Below are 20,738 nucleotides of genomic sequence, written 5' to 3'. Positions count from 1 at the left end.
CGCATGAACTACTACTCCCAGGGTGCAGGGGGCTTCGGACCCTGAGAACCCCCAAGACACTGGGAAATGAAGTTCGCAACTGCTGGAGGCGTGGGCTGGGGAAGGGGCGGTGGCCAAGGGTTAGTCTGAGTTCGAGGTACCGTCAGGTTGCTTGCTATTATGCGCAGTGTAGAGGAAAGATGCCACAGAAGCCGCAGCCCTTCAGTCCTTGTGCTCAAGGAGAGGAGACGGGTGGCCAAAAGCTGGGCAGAACACGCGTTCTTCTCCAGCTTCGGGCCAGGAGTCCCAAACTCAGACGCCGCGCGCCTTTGCTTGCTGCAGAAGGAGCAGTAACTTGGGTTCTTACAGTCTCTCCACAGGGCTTGCTGCTAAGTTTGCCTGGACACCGAGCCCCCGCGGCCTGCTGCCCTCGGGGGAGAACAGGCAGCCCCAGGTGATGGAGGAGGTGGCTGCCGCGCCAAATAACGGACGCACGGCCACCAGGGGCCGCTACAGGACTAGAGGCAAGGCTGCCCGCCCCCGCTCCCCGCGCACAGATTGAAGTCTGGACTCGGCTTGTCCGAAGGAAGGCACAGGAAACGCTTTATTTTGGTGATGAAATCAACAGCCCCCGCACGGTTAACCTTCACTTATGCAAACTTCACTGCCTTCACCCTGGCCCAGGCTTCTGCGGCCCGTGGTCAGATATCTGGGAGAGGCTCTTGGCACCTCTCCTGTGGCGCTTCTTAGAGCCGAATTTGCTATGAACCCAAACCTCAAAGACGGGTCCGAAGCCTAGCCAGCCTGCTTGCCCGTCTTTCATTCTTTCATTCTTTGGCTTAAGCCAAAGAAGCTACAGACATCTCGTCAGGTGGAGGAGGAAGGGGGCCTACAGGGAGAGGTCGAGGCCGGGGATGGTCTGGAGGAGGAGGAGGTGGAAGAGTATAGGAAGGTGGAGCGAATGGTCCATCCGGGCGGGAGCTGGCTGGGAGAGTGGCCGCGCATGTGCGCCTGCATGGAGGCCAGGCTAGGGCACCCGGCCCTGCACAGAGGGCAGCGGTAGGGTGCGGCCCCATGTGTCCGCAGGTGCTTGGTCATGGCAGAGAAGTCCCGGGAGCGCTGAGGACAGAGGCTACAGGAGAAAGGCTTCTCTCCTAGGACAGGTGGAGGGGAAGGCCAGTGAAGTAAAAAAAAAAAAAAAAAAGTGGTGGTGGGGCGAAAGCTGGCATAGGGGTAGATTGGGGCAACCTGACAAGAGAGTCGCATGGGAGACTGGCACACAGAAGGACTTAGGGGCGGGCAGACCGGTGCTTGGACAGAAGCAGACAATGTGCAGTGGGCAGGGTGCCTATACCTGTGTGGACTCGGTAGTGTGTCTCCATCTGATGCTTGAGTGAAAACCTCTTTCCACAGACAGAACAAGAATAAGGCCGAGACCGAGCAGGAGGAGCAAGGGGACGGTGGTGTGATGGGTGGCTTGCTGTGCCCACATGACCCACACAGGTTGCAAGTGCACCTGTGGGGACAGAGATGGCAAAGGAGGGCAAGGCTGGAAATCCCAGAGCCAGATCACTGGAACACCCAGGCAAGACATCAGGGGCTACAGAGGGGCTGAGGCAAAAGCTTCTTCACCCTACTTACCTGTGTGCCTCTCATCAGTCTTTTCCATCTCCCCAGGGCTGAACCGTGCAGGGCCCTGGGAGAGGGGACCTGGAGGGAACAGCGTGAAGTAGGGGCCCTGTTCAGGCTAGACTGCTGTACTCCCAGCCCCAGCCCCAGCCCCAGCAGAGAGACCATGTTACAGATTTTATGCAGGACAGTGAGGGGCTCACCTGGGGTAGGGCTGGAGGAGGCCAACTGGTTCTGGCTCCAAAGCCCTTTGTGGAGGTTCAGGGACAGTGGGATCCTGGGGGTGGGGCGGGAAAGAGTTACAGTCTTGTCAAAACCTGAGATCCTGATCAACCCCTTCCTGGAGGGAGAGGTATCATGAGTTCTCAAGGGCAGAGCTTTGGGTTCCCTTGTGCTGGGAGCTTCTTGTCCCATCTCCAGCTCAGGAAATGTACAGTAGAGATAAGAGATGTGGTTGGTTCCCTTCCACCCATCACCACAGCCTTTCCTGAACCACTCCCTCCCAGCCAGGGGTCCATTAGGCCCTTCACTCACCTCTGGTCCCAAGGCCAGACCTCTTGCCAGGCTGCAGTGATAGGGGTGCTATGGGAGGAGGGAGTGCCATATCTAGGCGGCAACAGCAGGATGCTCCACAGGGCAGGCTGTCCCTCCCCCAACCAAGGGGCCTCAGCCCACCAGGGCCTAGAGGTGATGCTGGTTTCAAGGGTACCTGGTGGGTGAAGGGGGCCAGGGAACTTCCCCAGACTTTCTTCAGAGCTCCTTGAACTGTCTTTCACCCACATGGTCACTTCTTGCTTCCCATCTACTGTTGCATGGCCAACAGGGCATTGGTTGAGTTTCTCTTCTGATCTCATCTGCTCCCCCTGGCCCTCCTGCTTTGCCTCTGCCATCTCAGGGCTCTCTCTTGGTGGCTTGTGCTCATGCATCATCTCCTGTTCTCTCTCACCAGCTCTAACAAACTTCTCTGGTCTCTGTTCTCCAAGGCCCCCCACTCTTTTTTTAGACTCCTTTGTGGGTTTCTCTGGCTCCTCCTGATATTCTTTCAGCCCGGGATTCAACTCTATTCTGGTCCCATCCCTTCGAGTCTTCCTGCATGCCTCTTCTAAGGACTGCACCCCCAAGGCCCTGGCAGCCTCCTCAAGGGGCCCCAGTTCTCCAGGTTGCAGCTCTATACTCTCCCCATAAACAAAGTACAGAAGCTGTGCAAAAGTGGAAGGGCTGATTCCTTTCACTAGAGCCCAGTGGCCCCTGCGGCCCAGCTGCTGGCTCACACCTGCCAGCACCAAGCTGTGAGCAGGAAACTCCTGGCTCCCCACAGTGATCAGGGTATCACATAATGCTGGCCAGAGCCTGGCTGCTAACCGTACCAGTCGATCAGAGCCATAGGGGCTAGGCAGTCTTATTGGGGACAAAGGCATTGCGCCTTGCCTGGGTACCAGTCTCAGAGATTCTGAGAGAAAGGCCATAGTGTGAGATCCATGGTGGAAAGAAGAGAGAGGAACAGCATATTCTCAAGCCTGTGGAGGTGAGGGGAGAAAGAGTGAGTCGTTGGTTCTGGATCAGAGCTTTCTGTCCTGAATGGAGCTAATAAACTAACCCAAGAAAGGATCTGAGCTTATCCCAGACCATAATGGGCCAGGGGTTGGGATGGGGTGACAAGAGAATGGAAATTAGACCAAAGTCAGGACTTAAAGAGCAAGGACCTGGCAGTTAACTATATCAAATAGTGCGTGTAAGACTAATATAGATAGATTCTGCTAATTGGCAATTTCTGACTTACAAAAGAGCAGACACTGATGCTTCTGCTTTTCTGATCCCCTCTGCAGAAAAAGACCTCTGAGTAGGCCAGGCTCTTCTCATTCCAGACAAAGAGATCACCATTAGACCCAGAAAGTCCTGCCAGTTAGGGATAGAGCAAGACACAGCTTCATGGGAGAGTTTAGAGAGCTAGTGCGTCCTCCCCACACAAGCCCATCATGTGGAGCTGAGGGTACTGAGAGACAGACAGGGCAGCAAGAGAGGGATCGTGGCTGCAGGGGGCTCGTTGAGGCTGAAGCTTCTAGAACACATCTTTAGAGAAGGAGCTGGGAGAGACCAAAGACACTCATCTAGTGAGTTTAGAGAGCAGATACAGAAGCCACAAGGGAGAAGCCTCTCGACTCAAGGATGGAGAGGTTTTGGAGAAGACTGACCCTGAGGAAGCGAGAGAAAGGGAAATGAGAACTGTAAAGGAAGAGGCTATTTCCTTTCAAGGTTAAGATAAAGAGATAGTTTAATTTTGTTTTTCATAAGCCAAAAGTGAAGAATAAAAAGACAACCCAACAATGCAGAAGTTTATCACACATCAAAACCACCACATTGTCTTTTAAAAAGAACTGGGAACCCAGATACAGAGAGACAGACGCAAGTGTCTCAGTGCCCAGCAGGCATATTCCTAGGTATGGGCTCACTGTGAGTAAGGACCCTTGTGGGATGGAGGATTACTACTTGGACACCTCAGGGAGGGAGCTACAGATTGGACAGAAAGAGGGGTATAGTAGGAGGAAAGTCTCAGCTAGGGAGAAGAAACCACTCACCAGTTCTAGCTTCCTCCTGGACACCGCATGTTCTGAACTGCTGTTTGGGCTCCCGCCTGCCCCAACCCCAGCTAGCCCCGCCCCTGACCTCACAGTCTTCCATTGGGTGTCCAAGTATCAGTCTGCCAGTGTCCCCCAACGGAGTGTGATTTTATACCCCTGGCTCCGCTTCATCCCTTCCAGAAGAGACCACTCCCTCTAATTCCAGAAGCCAAGCATTTGTCTCCTAACCTGTCTCATTATTTCATTTGAACTTCTAGAGTCAAAGAAATGTATCTGAAGCAACAAGAACTATGAACTAACCAAATCTGCATTTGAGTCTCATCTCTGCCATTTACTAGTTGAGTCACCTTGGGCAAGTCATCACTCTGAGCCTCATTTACCTCATCCATGATAGGGTTAACCTCTGCTTATCTCATTTAGAGGTAGGGGGTCAAGATTAAATGAAATGATGAATGTGAAAGTGGCTTGTCAGTACATAGCCACTAACATTTGAATTTTAATTAAGTGATACTCAAATATTAATATTTTTAATATTAACATTTGAATAGTATTAGTTCTGTTTCTGTGTCAGTAGAGCTCTGGAATCTGTTTCTACTATTTTTGGAGTAAAAAGGACTGAAACATCTGGATTTCAAGGAAAGAGTGAAAGAGAGGCAGGAGCATGTCTGACTTAGTACCAGGAAGCCTTGACTGCTTTGTGAGAATGACCACTGTCATCTGGGCCACTACTGGGGCCTGGGTGTATGAATGACTCAGATCCTCCTATCAAACTCTGAAGGGGGCAACCCCAGGAAGGGCCTGCGGTGGTCTTCGAAGAGAAAAACTCCTTTTCTTGGGTTGATGACAAATGACATTTCTCTGAAATCGGGACTCCGGGGTTTCATTCACTTCCTGCCCAAAGGGTCAAGGTCCTCAGAGATTTCCCCTCTTGTCACACTTTTAGCGCTCTAACCTGGGGAAAGGATGAGGTCTGAGAAACTCAAATTTCTTTTTCTGGCTGTTTTTTGTTGTTGTTATTCCATTATCCCTCATCCTGTGGTAAATTTTCATTCATTCAGTGAATGATAAATCATGATATGTACCTGGCATATCCTATATGCCCAATAAATAACTGGAAGATAAGCAAGTCAGGCACTGGTAGGCTGCTTGGGTGACAAAACACAGTCTTTCCCCCTAGGCTTCTTCCTTAGATCCTCCTAGAGGGCCAGTATCAGACTCAGATACTGGCCCCCTCCTAGACTCAGATACTGTGTGTCTAAACTCCTATTTCTCCCCTTGGCTCCAGGATCCCAAAATGTTCAAATTAGCTTTCTATTCTCTCTCTTCAGACCTTACATGCCTTCCCTTTACCTCATTCTAGTTTGGGTGCAGGCAGATGTTAACCCTTCCTAGATCAGACAGGGTGTGCCAATGGGTGGAGCTGGCGAAGGGGCAATAATAGGTTGGGGAGAGGGGAAGATGAGTCAGAATGAAAGGGAAAATGCAAATGGGCAAGCTGTATTCATTTGCTACTCTGAACATTAAATGTTTTCCATTTCTGAGCTTTCTAACTCACACCACCACACCCAGAGAATCATTAGAGACCTATATGAAAGACACTTGGCCTGGACACTTAAAAGCACCAATCCCTGATGCGTATGCAGAGGGAAACATCCTCCAACACAGAAATATACAATCCCTAAAGATATGGAATAAGTTAGGAAAGCCATGAGGGAGTCTGGAAGATTACATCACCACCCAGTGGAGTGTGGTCCCCCTCACCTCCCTATATCATGTTTCTGTGACTCAGCACCCCCACTGGTGTGGTTTGCCCATTGATGATCAAGAGAGATTGGAGACTATGCTCAAAGGGCACCATCCTCTATAAGCCAAATATAGTTGACAGGGAACATCAATGAGCTTTTAGGAAATATAAAAAGGGAGCAGAAGAGGCAAGGGGACTCCCCACTCAGTCACCAATAGCCCCCATCTTGCCTCCCACTTGGTGTCTATTCCTTCTAAGGATAGCTCTTTAGAGATCACCCCTTAGAGGTATCTCTAGGGTCCTCTACACCTCAACCTTAGGCTGGTGACACTCTAGGCCCTTCTCTCCCCCTCCATTCTTGACTGCACAGCCCACATCATCTTGTACTGAGTGAGCAGTGACAGAAGCAAATAGTACTTTGACTTGGAATGACAGGAACAATGCTGTTTCTGTTCTTGAAAGGTCTACCCTTTCCAGTCTCAGAAACCTTGTCCACCTTCTGCTTTCCAGGCTGACTTGGTAGGGTGGAGCCAGGAAACCATAGGTTATGAAGATATGAGCCTGTACCCTGGGAGAGAGTAGAGTGGGTAGGAGAGATTAGGTGGAAAGAGAAATATGTGGGAAAAGGAGGTATGATTTTTGCTTTTCAGTCCTTCGTAATACTCATATTACTAAATAAACTTTGAAATATGGTATTTTTTTTTATTCTTACTGGTAAGCTTGACAATGAGCCCCTTCAGGTACAATCCAGCTGGTTATAAAAATATCAACGGCAATACAAGCATGGATTCCCTTTAAACATTATAATTAAAATTAAATCATCATAATAAGCCAATTAGAGGGACAGTTACTTGTTTTATGAAAACAATTCCTTTTATCTTATTTTAATATTGACTACCTCCAAAGCTAAGTTAAACAAGATTAGATTTAGAAAAATTCTATGGACTTTTCACTCTTCCCAGGAACACATCTCTTTACATAAATTGAGGTGGTTAACACAAGGGCATCTAGGAAGTACCCACTTGGAACCTGTGCCCCTCAATTCTAGACCATACTCTGGGAACCCTGGACTCCTTGTTCCAAATAGCCCACTTCCAGGGCCTACATGGGCCTCAACCTTAAGTCTATGGTCCTGAGAGTGAACTGTGGGACTAATGTAACATTGTAGGCCCTGACTGTGTGTAAGGATAATGTAGACTGAGCTTGGATATGTAGCCTCATATATGAGATTCCTTGAAGTGTGTGCCAATTCCAGGTGTGGGAAGGAAAAGGGAAATCTTCATTTCTAGTCTTGCTTAGGGCCCATGAGTAATATGGGAGCCTGCTTTATTTCAGTAGTTCTTAGTCTTTTAGGGGGTTGCCATCCCTTTGAAAATGTAAGCCATAGAATCAACTCTTCACATCAGAAAATTGTAGACTCTCATTCCAGTTTATACATGAATGACAGGGGTTCACAGACTGCTCTGAAACCCATCCTTGGACAGGTCAAATATTGCTTTTCGATAATCCTTGTGACCACATTTGCCCCATCTCCTTAAAAAATCCAATATGCATAGTTTTTCTTATCATCTCCAGGAGTTCACAAACCTTTGAAATCCACTCATAGACCACCCCCTTGCATTTCCTAACCTTGGTTTAAGAACTCTGGGTGTACATGAAAGCACCTGAAAGCTTTTATACCATGTAGAGCTAGAAAAGCTGAGTGAATATAAGTAACATCCTGCCCCATAAGTATAAAAAGATCTTCAGTAAAGACAACCTGAGTGATTTCCTAAAGAGCAGGATATCTTACACACCTCTTCTTGTGCTCCAGTAAAAAAAGTCCATCTTCCCCACGCACCTGCCCCATGCTTATAACCTGATATCTTCTGGGAGTGACCAGAAAGGGTTTGGGGAAGAGGTGGAGACAGGGGCTGAAAAGCCCCAAATATGACCCAGTCCTGATTCTGTCTAGAGCCACCGCAAAGCAATAATACTTCATGGAAGGCAAACAGCTTGGATAGAGTTTGAAGATTCCCCCTCCCCAGAACCTCCAAAAGCAAGCCTAACCTCCAGGCCACGTTGTGCAACCTAGACTCAATACTGAAAAATCTGCCAAGAGCACCTCAACCCAGAGTCCAAAGATCCCTCAAAAGACTTGCAGACATGTGTTCCCAGAACAGCCTGGATTCAATGACCCTTAATAACTTCCCATTGGCCTTTTGACCTCATCAATGCTCACTCTCAGCCTACGCTGGATCCAAAGGCCCCAGAAACCTCTCAAGTGCACACTAGTTTCATCTCTTGGCCGGCGACTCCCATTAACCTCTGGAAAGTCACAGTCCTCTCCTTCCAGTCACTAGATCCCGACTCAGCCCAGAGACCCCCGACTACTTCTCACAGTTCAGAGGCCATACCTCATGGCCAGTGACCCCACACAGGGCTCTGAGGGCCTCCAACTGCCCACCAGCACACTTCCAAATCAGGCTGGCCTCAGGGACCATAGACTAACCTACAGGTCATACTGGTCGGGCGTCTGCCCAGCCTGGGCCCAAAGGTGGCCAGGAGGCCCTATTTCCAGCCTATACAGGGCAGAGGGAGTTCCCAGGGCCTAATGCTTTCAGCCCCTCACTGCCTGACCCTCACGGCGACCACTCGAACCCCTATATTCCGGCTTCGCCTTGACCAGGCCCATGTCCGAAGAAGGAGAGTAAGAAAAACCATGGCACTCACCAACTCTGACCCTGTTCCTCTCCCCACTCAGCCTCACATACACTCAGGGCAGCGCAAGCCTGAATGGCCGTTAGAGAATCGGGAGCCGCGCTGGGCCAGGAACTCGAGACTCAGTCGCGTGCACAGCTCGCTTTTCACGCCTGGATCCCAAGGCAGATGTTGATTGGCTGCAGCGCTGGCCGCACCCTCTTTCTGGCTCCCGCCTGTTGGACGTGCCTTGCAGCCTGGGCGACACCTAGCACAGCTCCACTACCTCACGCCTGCCTTGTGCCCGCCCCTGATTGGCTGTGGAGCGCGTGCCTACTCTGGCGCTGTGGCGCGGCAGGGCTTTGAGTCTGATTGGTCTGCGAAAAGAGGCTTCGGGCCTCTAAAGCTGAGATCCGCATCATCCAACCTAACTGTAATGCTAATGGACTACAGAGTTTGCCCTCTCCCACCCTTTTTGTGAAGAGACTGGAACTGAACCTCCTTAACCAGAATAGCCTTGGAGGCTACCTCTGCAGGGCCTCAAAGAAACCACCACTTTCTTGCTTGTGAGTAGCTCTCATTGCAAATTCTTTCACCTTTCTCTCAACCCCTTACAATCTGTGAAGTGTGTGTGTGAGATGGGCTGGGAGACCCTCGAGAGCCAGCCAGGCTTCAGGCGCCCGTGAGCAACTCTCCTTTTCCTGCCTTCTGCCCTCCCCCACCACTGATTGGCTGCGGAATGGCACCCTGCCTCACCTGGAAGAGTGCAGGGACAGGGAAGACACAAGAGGGGGTAATGCCTTGACCCGTGAATGGCCTAGATACTCGCGCTTCGAATGCTTATTGACACCTCAACTGTCAATTGAGCCAGGATTAACCGCGTTCTTCAGGTACCAGTCCCTCACTAAGCCTTAGAGAAAGTGACCCATTGAGCTGCGCTACCATTAGTTGTCTAGGGCTTAGCGCCTGGCCAGCGGGTTTTCTGCCTAGGTAGTGCTTTGGTGTTAACAGACTACGAGCTCGCACCCCGCCAGTCTGAGAGGGTCAGCTGCTTCCCTTCTCCCACCAGCCCCGCTGATTGCACCGCTGATTGGATGGCCCCATTCTTTTCTCAGTGGCTTAGCCTTGGGTTCGCACGTGGATACATCCAATGAGATGCAAGTGCTCTTTAAAAAGGAGGACATTGCTCAACCGTTTCTACTTCCGATTGGTCCTGAGGCTTGCTTCTTTGCTTTTAATTGATCAGAGGGACTGGAGGTGGGAGCCCAACCCAACGGTTTCAGGCAGTTGGGGTTCTGTCTCTGTGTTTGGGCTCAGCTCCGGGTCTCCGTCAAGTGTTGTCTGGCGCTTCCTTACCTGCCAGTAGCTGAGGAGCTGGGGGTGGGAGAGTGAGGTAGGGGACCCTCCTAGAGAGGGTATGATGATGAGGAGCCTAGGACAGTAGACGAGTCTGAAACCGAGGGAGTGCACCTAAGGCTCCAGTCTGCAGGAGCGAACCCTCAAAAAGTAGGGAAAAGACAGGTGCTGTAGCAGTAATAACAGCAGCTTTCGCTTACTGAATCCTTTCCCTTTACCATGCTTTGTAGATCATCTCATTGATTCTTTCTAAATAATCCTCTGAGGGAATCGATTACTATGCCGGGTTAACCGCTGAAGTCAGAGGCAAAGTCACTTTTCTCAGGTCCCACAATGAATATGGACATTGCTGGTACTCCAACCTTGTTCTGGTGAGAGTCCAGGATTCAAGGTACACTACGGCTAAGCAGGGTTGATCTTGTAGATTTGGGATGCAGTCTGATGTGGTCATGCTGGCCCTAATATATATCATCTACAAATTAGGTTTTGTGGAGTTTTGATTTTTATTTTGGATCGAATCTGATTCTGAAGCCTCCAGCACTCAGCACATATTTATAACTCCTCAAATCGGTGGACAAATGCATTCACATTCTGGAAAAGGATATTTAAAAAATCAACCTCATAATACCTTTGCCACTTATTGGCCACTTACACTGAACCAGACCAGTTTTAAGTGATTTATATGCATTATTTGATTGAATCCTTATAACAAATTCTACCAAATATTTACTTTTATTATTCTCACTTCACAGGGAAGCAAATTGAGGCTAAAGGAATTGATCTCACCAGAAGTAATTGTCAGAGCTAGAATTTAAACTAGGCCTGTTGCAGTCTGCCTTCAGAGCCTATGCTCCTAACCATTAATATACACTGCCTCCAGTCCTAACAGCTAGTGTCCACAGTGTGGGCAAACATGGTCCCGGGGAATCCTCAGCTACCCTACAAAGAGGAATGATGACAAAATCCATTGGAACAGAAAACTGAGGTGCATGGAGGCGAAGACACTCAGCTCACATAGCCAGTCCTTTGCAGAACAAGGATTAGAATGATACATAACCTTCTGAATTCAAATCCACATTCCTATCACTCCTCACACTGCTTCTTTCCCATTTGATAGATGAAGAAAATGAGGCCCTGAAGAGAAATCAGAGCTGTAATTCAGACCCAGGTTTATTCAGCTGGAATCCAGCTAGAATTGAGACCCAAGAGAGCATTCCCTGAACCATACCGCCTCCAGGAAGTACTTGTCTAGTAGATCATGGGCTGGATCAGGTGAGGGATCCCCTCACCCAGACAGCCTTGTCTGCAAACGATGAGTTCATCTGGTACCAAAATTGGTCCCAAAGGTGGTTGGGAGTATATTTCACATCATCAGGACCATTGAGAGCTTCTCATTGAGAAGCCCTAACCATAATTACTACTGTTTATTGAATACTTCTCATGGGCCAGGCAAGGTAGAAAGCATTTTACATCATCTATGTGTCATCTCACTGGAGCCCTATAAAAATTCTAGGACATAGGTGTTATTATCGTCCCCATTTTACAGGTGGAGAAACAGAGACCCAAGGAGGGATGGAACATTCCTTTGTTTACAGAGCTAGTGAATGGTGGAACCTGGATGGGAACCCAGAGACCCTAACTCTAGAGCCCTAAAATCCAGCATGTGCAGGCATGAGAAGATGGAAGTGAGGGACCCCGAGGTCTTGTAAGGTGGAGTAGAAAGGATTGTTGGTTTCATTCTGGGGGTTGGATTTTAAGATTAGGAAAGTCAAATGACTGAGAAGAGTAGAAAAATAACTATAGCTTCTTGAGCAATGACCCACTGCCAGATCCCATGCTAACTGAGTTTTAATGTACTTCAAGAAGCAGAGAGCCTTGCGGTTAAGAAGTTGGACACTGGATCCAAACTACCTGGATTCATATTCTGGCCCTGATACTTAACTACTTGTGAGACTTTTGGCAAGTTACTTAACCTCTTTTGGCCTCAATTTTCTCATCTGTAAAATAAGAGTAATGATAGTAAATACCTGTCAGGACTGTTGAGAGGCTGAAATAAACTAATAGAACAGTGGCATCTCTTCTCTTCCCCAAAGCCCTGAAACTGAGTTGCTTCCTCAAAGTCACTATCACTTACCTTGACTCACTGAAAATTAAGGCCAGGTATTTGCCATGGGGGAAATGTGTTCCCAGAAGTGGTAGCAAAGGCCCTGAGACAGGAGTGGACTTCTTATGTTTGAGGTAAAGCAAGACCTCTGGCTGGAGCCAGGCAGATGACAGGCTCAGGAGCTCAGTTCAACTACACAAGTGTTTATAACACATAAAAATAATCCTGTATTTTTCAGAGCATAAAGGGCTTCTGCCAAGCTTTGATCTCTGGATAAACCCAAGGCCATGATTACTTTTGAGGCTCATAAAACTGAGAACTCAGGTCTTCTTGGTCCCCATCCAGGGCTTATGTGTAAGGGTCAGGAGACTTGCATTTACTCAAATATTTATTAAACTCTGTCAGCATGTGCCATCTGTGTTGAACCCTGGAAGAGATTAGCCCCTTTTAAATCTTTAAATTCAAAGATTTAACCTTCTAGAAATGAATTAGATGTCAAAATATATCCTTCCAGAATCAAGTGGAAAATACAGCAACTGAAACCTAGAAGGGGCATTTAAGACAGAGGTGGGAGAGGGAGAAGGATAAGAGAAGACTTTCCAGAAAAGTGGTGTTGCCTGAGTATATAATTTTGGAGTACTTATGATGTGCTAGACAGGTGCTAGATATACTTTGGTACAAAGTATATAATAGCAAACAAGAGACTGAATGTATTTGTCTGCTATGGCTGACATAACAAAATACCACAGACTGAGTGGTTTAAACAACAGGAATTAATTTCTCACAATTCTAGAGGCTGGAAGTCCAAGATCAAGGTGCTAGTAGAGTTGATTTCTCCTGAGACTTCTCTCCTTGGCTTGAAAATGTTTGCCGTCTCACTGCCTCCTCACATGGCCTTTGTTCTGTGCATGCACACCCTTGGTGTCTCTTTCTCTTCTTATAATGTACCATAGACTGAATGTTTGTCCTTACCTCCCCCCTGACCCAAATCCATATGTTGAAATCCTAACTCCCAACATGATGGTATTAGGAAATGGGATCTCTGGAAGGCGATTAGGTCACAAGGGTGAGGTCCTCATGAATGGGATTAGTGCCCTTATGAAAAAAGCCCCGGACAACTCCCTTGCCTCTGACACCATGTAATATTACAGTGAGAAGACAGCCATCTATGAACCAGAAAGTGGGCCCTCATCAGGTCCAAATCTGTTAGAGCCTTGATCTTGGATTTCTTAGCCTGCGGAACTGTGTTCAGTAAATTCCTGTTGTTTATAAGCTACCCCGTCTATGGCGTTCTAGTGTAGCATCCTGAAATGGAGTAAGACATGAGAACACCAGTTTTACTGGATTAGAGTCCTATCCTTATGATTTATTTATTCAACATTAATGTCTTCCATAAAGGCCTTATCTCCAAATAGTCACACTGAGGGTTAGAACTTCAACATAAGAATTATGCAGGGATAGGGCCACTATTCAGTCCATAATGGTGAATATCTACTACTGAGGGGCTCCAAGTCTGGCAGGGGAGATGCATGTTATTTACTTTGGAGAGAGGTAGCAGGACAGAATAGTTAAGATGTCCGCTCTGACAGGTTTTGGGTCCTACCTGTACCACTTAGCAACTGTGTGACCTTGAGCAACTTTCTTTCACTTTCTGTGCTTTGAGAGAATCAAATGAGCAGACGCCCATGAAGTTCTTAGAACATCTTTAGCACACAGCAAGTACTCATTAAATGTTGGCTATTGTTATTAATTACAAGTAAAATTAAAGCTACACTAAATGCTATGAATAAAAAACACAAGATACATACTTTAAGAAAGTAAAACAGGTCTCTGACTTGGCCAGGGTTTTCAAGAGGAAATGATACTTGCACTAAGATCTGAAGTATGAATATTCCATAATCAGACTAGGGGTTGGAGAGAGCTTTCCAGGCAGTAGAAAAGTAGGTTCCACAGCTCTGGGGCAGGAGGAAGCATGGCCTGGAAGTTCGATGTTGATGGAGCAGAGAGAGCAAAGCAAGGGGAAGCAGAGGAGGGTAAGACTGGGACTAGTTAGCAGGACCTGGCCTGCTCAGGAGTGCTGGCATTCTCCTACAAGCCCTGTAAGGTCACAGAAAGAGGTGTTTAGGTTTTACAGAGAACAGTTTAATGAACTCCAATGTGCCTATTAACCAGTTGCTATAGTTACCAATATTCTGCCTTTCTTATTTTATCAATTAAAAAAAAAGTTTTCCTCCTTGAACACATTCTACTTAATGAAAGCTATTAGGACAAAAATCTCTTGAGAAGAGGAAACATAATAAACATAGTTGACTTTATTATTAGGGAGTGACATGATCAATGGATACAATGCTTGGACTTCAACTTGATCTGCTTTGTATCCTGCAACTTTGCCATAATTATTAGTTTCAGGAGTTTTTTCTTTTTGTTGATTCTTTTGGATTGTCTACACACACAATTATGTCACCTATGAACAAAGAGAGTTTTAGTTCTTCCTTCTCTATCTGTATACCTTAATTTCCTTTTCTTCTCTTATTGTATTAACTAGGACTTCCAATATGGTGTTGAAAAGGAACGATGAGATGGGATATCCTTAGCAATTTGATCTTAGGTGTTCTTTTTGTATAGCAAGAAGAAGTTGAACACTAGGACATTCCTTTAATTATGTGTTCACAGTACTGAACTGGAACTTCTAAAAGACCATTTTCTTAACCCTCTACCTTTCTATTTTATTTCTTTCCATTCCAGTGCCCATGGCATCTGAGAAGGCATCTGAAGGACACCTAAGGGATTCTTCATGTGTTTAATGTCTGCTACTTGGGTTTTGAAACATGAATTTAGTTAAAGATTGTTTCCTTAATCTTCTATGATCTCTGAAATTTGGGGAAAGTCTCCTATTCTTAGGACAGCTCTTCAGTTACTGGAGGAATGGGCCAAAGTCCAGGATGTTGAAAGCATCAACTATTTCCCGTCGGGCTTCAACCTGAGAAGTGCAGGCCATTTGAGGAGATCACAAGTGTGCAACACTCTCAAATAGAGGTATTTGGCTACTTCTGCTGGGAACTGTTTGATGTCTTTTTATCACCCTGGATCCCATGTGCAGTGAATTGTTAAAATGACCTCCATAATTCTCTTCTTTTTTGCACACTTCACACACTAACCCTGGCCCTAGTCACCGACTCATTTTGACCAATGAAACAATAGCGAATGTAGCAAAACCAAGAACTTGAAAATTGCTTGTATACTTTGGGACTGTCCTCTCTTGGGAATTCTGCAAGCACCACCATATGAATAAGCTTGGGCTGATCTGCTATAGACACATGGCCCAGTCAGAGCCATCGTTCCAGCCACCTAGACCAACTGCCAGCCAGCCATATATGTGAGGGAGGCCACCCTAGATCAATCGGCTTCCAGCCACCTCATTAGCTGACTGCAACTACATGAGTGAGCACAGGTGAGACCAACAGAAGAACGGCCTGGCTCAGGTGAGCCCAAATAGTCCTACTGGAATCAGGAACTAAAAAATAATCAGTATTTTAAGCCATTGTGTTTTGAGGTTGTTAACAAAAGCTAACTGAGATACTCAGACCAGAGTCATTTCTAGGCAACAAATATCACTTGCCTTGACTCTGGGTATAGATCTTGAAAGTTGAAAAATTCCTTCAGTTTTCAGACTTTTTCCTCAATTTTATGAATGAATTTTTATGAGACAAACTTTAATACCAAGGCTCTTCTTTTGATCATTTTCCCCAGCAGGACAAGAAATGACTCTTCAAAAAGACCATTTTCTCTATTTTGCATCTTTCTATTTCCATTTTCAGGATATCTGAAAAGACAGTCAATTCAGTGAGAAATCATGATTCTATTTCATGTTTTCAGTAGATTTCTTACTTGGGTTTAGTGTCCCTAGCTGGGCTCAGAAGGGTGCTGGTGGTGGCAGGCTACAACGTGGAGAAGAATAATAGCCACCTGCTGCTCACGGCCCAGGAGGAACAAGAACAAAGCACTGGAATCTGGAGAAAAGCCCTTAACTCCTGCAATGTCCTCCCAGCGCCCTCTACTGACAAGGCCTAACATTATGCTCACTGATAAATATTGGAATTAAGAGTCGATAAATTGATAACTGGGACATGTGAGTGATTGGGGGCCTCTGATATTAACAAAAATGACAGTGATGACAGTGGTCAACATTAAATTTTCAGTGCTTTCTATGTCATTTGTCATCAGCAAGAAGGTTGGTGGAGAGAGGGGATTAGTGGTCCTTTTTACCTCTAGGGTCTGTTCACCTGTGTGATACTATGATTGATTTAATTTGATGAACAGAGTGGAGTGTGCCCTTAAGTTTAAAAATATTTGATGGCACTTATTCTTGTGTTTTTAATCTTTTATTTATAAAATGCTCAAACATTTTACAAAGTACTGAATAGGTGATAGTGATCCAACTAATTTGCTAATTGAATATTTGTTTAAATCCATATAGTTTCAGTGTCATTTTCAATCAATTACTTTCAAATAATTGATTGAAAATGCTTTATATTATTTGGCTAGAAATTGTTGTTTTTAAATGTGAAATTTAAAAAAAAATAAAGATGTCTGCTCGCCCCCCACCCCCAAAAAAAACCCCAAAACAAAAAACACAAAACCCACCAGCCTATTCTGAGTAACCAACTCCTCCCTGCTCCTTGCTGGGCCACTGGGTGGAGCTGACTCCATCCGTGCTCCAAGGCAGACCCCTGTCCTAGGAGAGGTCAATCAGAGCTCTCACCACCACTCCCAATGGCGATGGGACAGAACAGCTTCCAACTAGGACAAGGAGAAACAACCCAGAAGGGGTGCAAGCGGCTATCGGAAGCTCACACATCCAGTCAGGATGACGGCGTGGCGCTGAAACTCCCTGCTTCCCTTCTCCACTAGATTTAAAAATTATTTTTACATTTTATTTTTCTCCTTTAGCACTTACTATCCTCTGACAGTTCTATTTCTCTTATTGGTTTTCTCTATCTCCTCCAGAAGGTAAGCTTTATAAAGGTAGAGAGTGAGGTCTTGATTTGTTACCTGCTGGATCCCCAGAACCTAGAACCATGTCTGATCCACATGATAGGCAAGCAATAAATATTAGAATGCATGAACGAGTTGACGATACTCACAATTTTATTACCTAGGACGGGGCAGATGCAACCTGTTTCAACAAAGCTTCCTGGGCCACCCCTGGGGCCTGGGTATCAATGACATTATCTGTTTAAGGTAGGTTTTCAATTGGATCTGGAAAGTTTGGTTCTTATAATACTACAGCCCTTGAATACCCAGGACTCACGACACCATTCTGGAAGACCTTACGTAACAATGTAAGCATTTCCATTTAAGAGAGGTTAAGCCACACTGATCTCCTGGTTCTCACCCACAACTCCAGATCTGCAAGGCCACATTGGGGAGCCAGCAAAGTGGCCAGATTTCCTGAAGACAAGTACTACTTCCAGTTTCTCACCCTTCTGGGAAGCCTTTTCCCTGCTGTCTGAACCAGGACACTTTCAACTCAGTGGTTCTGGGGGGACCACAGTAAAAAATTCCACTCTCCTACAACCTGTTAAACAATTTTGGTTAACAGGGTGAAAAGCATTTTTGATAAATGAGTGGGCCATTTGGTAACCTGAACATTTTGCAAGTAGGTTTCTAGTGAACTACCCTATTTCCTTACTTCCACTCCATTTCTCAGCCCTGTGTAATTTCTAACTGCAATCCAAAATGAAGACACTCTGAAATAATGCCATCAGATAACAAATTTCAAATAATGACATTGGGTACTCTGAAAAAATCATGATGCAAGTGTAGGTGTAAATAAGTTTTAAAATATTAATCACTTGTCAAACAGAGTAATCATTCCTGAATTAAGAAAAATTAATCATGAAAGTAGAATAATTTATAAGCAAGGATGTACCTTCTGCATACACAAACTTTTTTCTCTTTTTTAGAGTTCTACAAATATAGAAACGTACAGTTTTTTTAAATGTATTTTTTATTTTTTCTCTTTTTTAGAGTTCTACAAATATAGAAACGTACAGTTTTTTTAAATGTATTTTTTATTTTAGATTAACAGAAAAGTTGCAAAGACAATACAGAGCATTTTTGTATACCCTTCTCCCAGTTTCCCCTAATGTTACTTTATTACATATCTGTGGTATGTTCTTCAAAACCAAGAAGTTAACATTGGTACAATACCATTAACTAAACTCCAAACTTTATTTGGATTACTCTAGTTTTTCCACTAATGTCTTATTTTTTTCTCTTCCAGGATCCAATCTAGGATTGCATTTAGCATACATTCAGTTTTACGCTTTGTGTTTTTCTCAGTGAACAATCTATCTTGGAGATGGTTTCGTATCAGCAAATATAAATGTGTTGCCCTTTAAATTTAGCTGCATAGTACTCCATGGTGTGAAAAAAATGAATGAAATAATAGTTCCCTTCTGACATGATTTAGATTGTTTCTCAGTTATTGAATTTAAGTTATCCTTGTACATAGGTCTTTGCGTACACTTGTGAGTGTATATTCAGGATAGATTCTCAGAGGTGGAATCAGTTGAGTCAAAGGAATGTAAGTTTTACATTTTAGTGGATGAGCCAATTTGCCCTCATGGAAGGAGAATAAGCATCAGTGGCTGTAATCAGAGGTGTGTTCCTGTTTGTTTGGTATAAAACATTATATTTTATTCTTTCCATTCTCTGACCTCAGATTGTAAAAGAAAGATTAGCTCAGTGGGGCAAGAGACAGAGATAAGACTGGGGAGATGGCAAGGAGAAAGGGCACGAGGGCCCTTCTGGGCCTAGTTAAGGAGTTGGACTTTGTGCTGAGGGCTCTGGAGAGCCATGGAGGGTTAGAGACTTTACTGAGCCACAGACACATGTGGTCACGTAGGGCTGCAGTAAGAGCAGCCATGGAATGACTGTCTCTCTCGGGTGTTCCTGGGAGCCTCGCCTGGCCCACATCTCTTTGCTCCCCTCTCACCCACAAGAGTGGGCTTGTGAGTGGAGGGACCAGGGCAGATAAACCTGTCCTGCCAGCTGAGGCCCGCCTTGGCCAGGTCACACTGCTGCCAGTCCTGCTGAACTGCACTCTACAGGTATGTGACCAGATGGAGCCAAAGAGGGTAGTGGCAGACATGCAACAGAGGTGGAGGCCAGCCTAATCACTGTCCAGAGGCCAGCTTTACCCCAAGACACTAGTATCTGGCAAGGTCCAAACTGTCTTAACTGCTCAGTTGAAGTTTAAAAATATTTAGCAGAATAACTCTTTTCTCAGTGCACATCTCATGTCCAGCAATGACTTTTTTATTAACACTGATTTCTCAATTTTTGTTGGAGAACAAAAGCGATAATCATCATATAATACTTGGAAAATACCAAAATGTCCAAGGAACGAACTAAAAATCCTCTGCAAGTATCTCCTCTGCCTTAACAACCAATGTTAACCTTCGGGAGACTTTATTTAATAATTTGAATGCAAACGTGCACATATTTATATTTTTATCAGAAAAGCAATCATACTTGGTATGCTATTTTATAATATTTTTTCACATAATAATTTTACAAGTATTTTCTCATGATATTAAATATTCCTTTATAGTGTGATTTTTAAGAGAAAAAGTGATTTTATGTATATCGGTCTCCACTGACTCCACATTCTTTAAAGACCCCTAGCCAAAAAAATGCATATTAACTCTTACATATGCTGAGCCAGTGGGTTAAAAACACCTCTAAGCAAGTGCACCAAGTATTTTCAAGTATGACTTGATAAGGGCAAATTTCTGAGTCACTTCAGAGAATCAGCTTCCGTATGAGAATGGGGGAGTCCCAAACACTTGAAATTGGGGTTCACCAGGTACAGTTGTAGCATGAGCAGGCACTTTATTTATGCATTTAATTCTAATTATACAGGGTCGAGAAAATTCCTGATCTAGTGGTTCTTGAGCTCTTAGAATGTATTGGGCTGTATGGTGTGAGGTAGGGACTATTGGAAGCCCCATTTCAGAGAGGGGCACGTTGAAGCTAAGAGTGTGGTGGAGTGGTGAGAACCAGTGCTTCCTCTTTGCCTCTCAGAGAATTAGAGTCACAGATTAGGTCACTGTGAACTTGCTCATGAAGATACTAAATTTAAAAGCAGTTTAGGCCGGAATCCCCTTTTTCCTTGACACGTTTACAATGTCAAATATGTGCCCAGGGGCGGAAAAGTTTCATTCCAGGGTCTGCAGAAAAGCCAGGTAGGCTGTGTAAACTGGAGGGGCTCTTGTATGTTAAAACATGGCATGCATTATATCTAAGTGGTGTTTTAAAATTCCGGCTTAAAAATAAAGCTGTATATTGTTCAGTGTTTTAGAAATTCCTTTACTAGTTTTTGTTTTTGAAAAGTAATAGACGATCTTTACAAATACTTTTTCAAACATTATAATGATATATATGATGTGAAAATTCCTCCTCCTCTCAGCCCTCTATCTCAAATAGTTCTTCATGGGAACTACATATATGTAATTTTTGAAAAATGAAATCGCTTATGTATACCGTTCTGCTCCTTGCCTTGGTTACTTAACAACAGATCATAATGATCTATGATACATCTATATTCTAAAGTACATTTCAATAGTTAAAAAAAAAGAGGAAAATTGATATATACTGACAA

At 45.2% G+C, this 20,738-nt stretch overlaps 1 protein-coding gene across 7 annotated transcripts; it reads right to left on the bottom strand.

Moving 5' to 3' along the window:
* Positions 1-558: 558 nt before the first annotated feature.
* ZBTB32 (zinc finger and BTB domain containing 32) lies at positions 559-4,253 on the bottom strand. 7 transcript variants are annotated; one of them, XM_016119778.2, is made up of 6 exons: positions 4,185-4,253; positions 2,143-3,125; positions 1,812-1,885; positions 1,621-1,689; positions 1,334-1,495; positions 559-1,133 (listed from the first exon to the last, which is right to left on the bottom strand). In XM_016119778.2, the coding sequence occupies exons 2-6, from the start codon at positions 3,072-3,074 to the stop codon at positions 847-849; spliced, it is 1,524 nt and encodes a 507-aa protein (XP_015975264.1). In that variant the 5' UTR covers positions 3,075-3,125; positions 4,185-4,253; the 3' UTR covers positions 559-846. The 7 variants fall into 7 exon arrangements, with proteins under 7 accessions (XP_015975264.1, XP_015975267.2, XP_015975263.1 ...); XM_016119781.2 differs by lacking the exon at positions 2,143-3,125 and adding an exon at positions 3,389-3,504 and having other exon boundaries at positions 4,185-4,203; XM_016119777.2 differs by lacking the exon at positions 4,185-4,253 and adding an exon at positions 3,389-3,492.
* Positions 4,254-20,738: the final 16,485 nt, after the last annotated feature.

This window comes from Rousettus aegyptiacus, unplaced genomic scaffold (genome assembly GCF_014176215.1).
Source record: "Rousettus aegyptiacus isolate mRouAeg1 unplaced genomic scaffold, mRouAeg1.p scaffold_m13_p_14, whole genome shotgun sequence".
Lineage (NCBI taxonomy): Eukaryota > Metazoa > Chordata > Mammalia > Chiroptera > Pteropodidae > Rousettus > Rousettus aegyptiacus.
The sequence above is the reverse complement of the archived record's forward strand: the minus strand, read 5'-3'. Positions and strand labels throughout refer to the sequence as shown.

What these genes read in the sequence shown, in the direction of transcription:
- ZBTB32 (XM_016119778.2), bottom strand. Translation starts at nt 3,074, where the DNA reads ATGGCCTTTCTCTCAGAATCTCTGAGACTGGTACCCAGGCAAGGCGCA. An exon ending in GACTGATGAGAGGCACACAG is followed by an intron (nt 1,496 to 1,620) that starts GTAAGTAGGGTG and finishes CTGTCCCCACAG; the next exon opens with GTGCACTTGCAACCTGTGTG. An exon ending in ACACTACCGAGTCCACACAG is followed by an intron (nt 1,134 to 1,333) that starts GTATAGGCACCC and finishes CACCTGTCCTAG; the next exon opens with GAGAGAAGCCTTTCTCCTGT.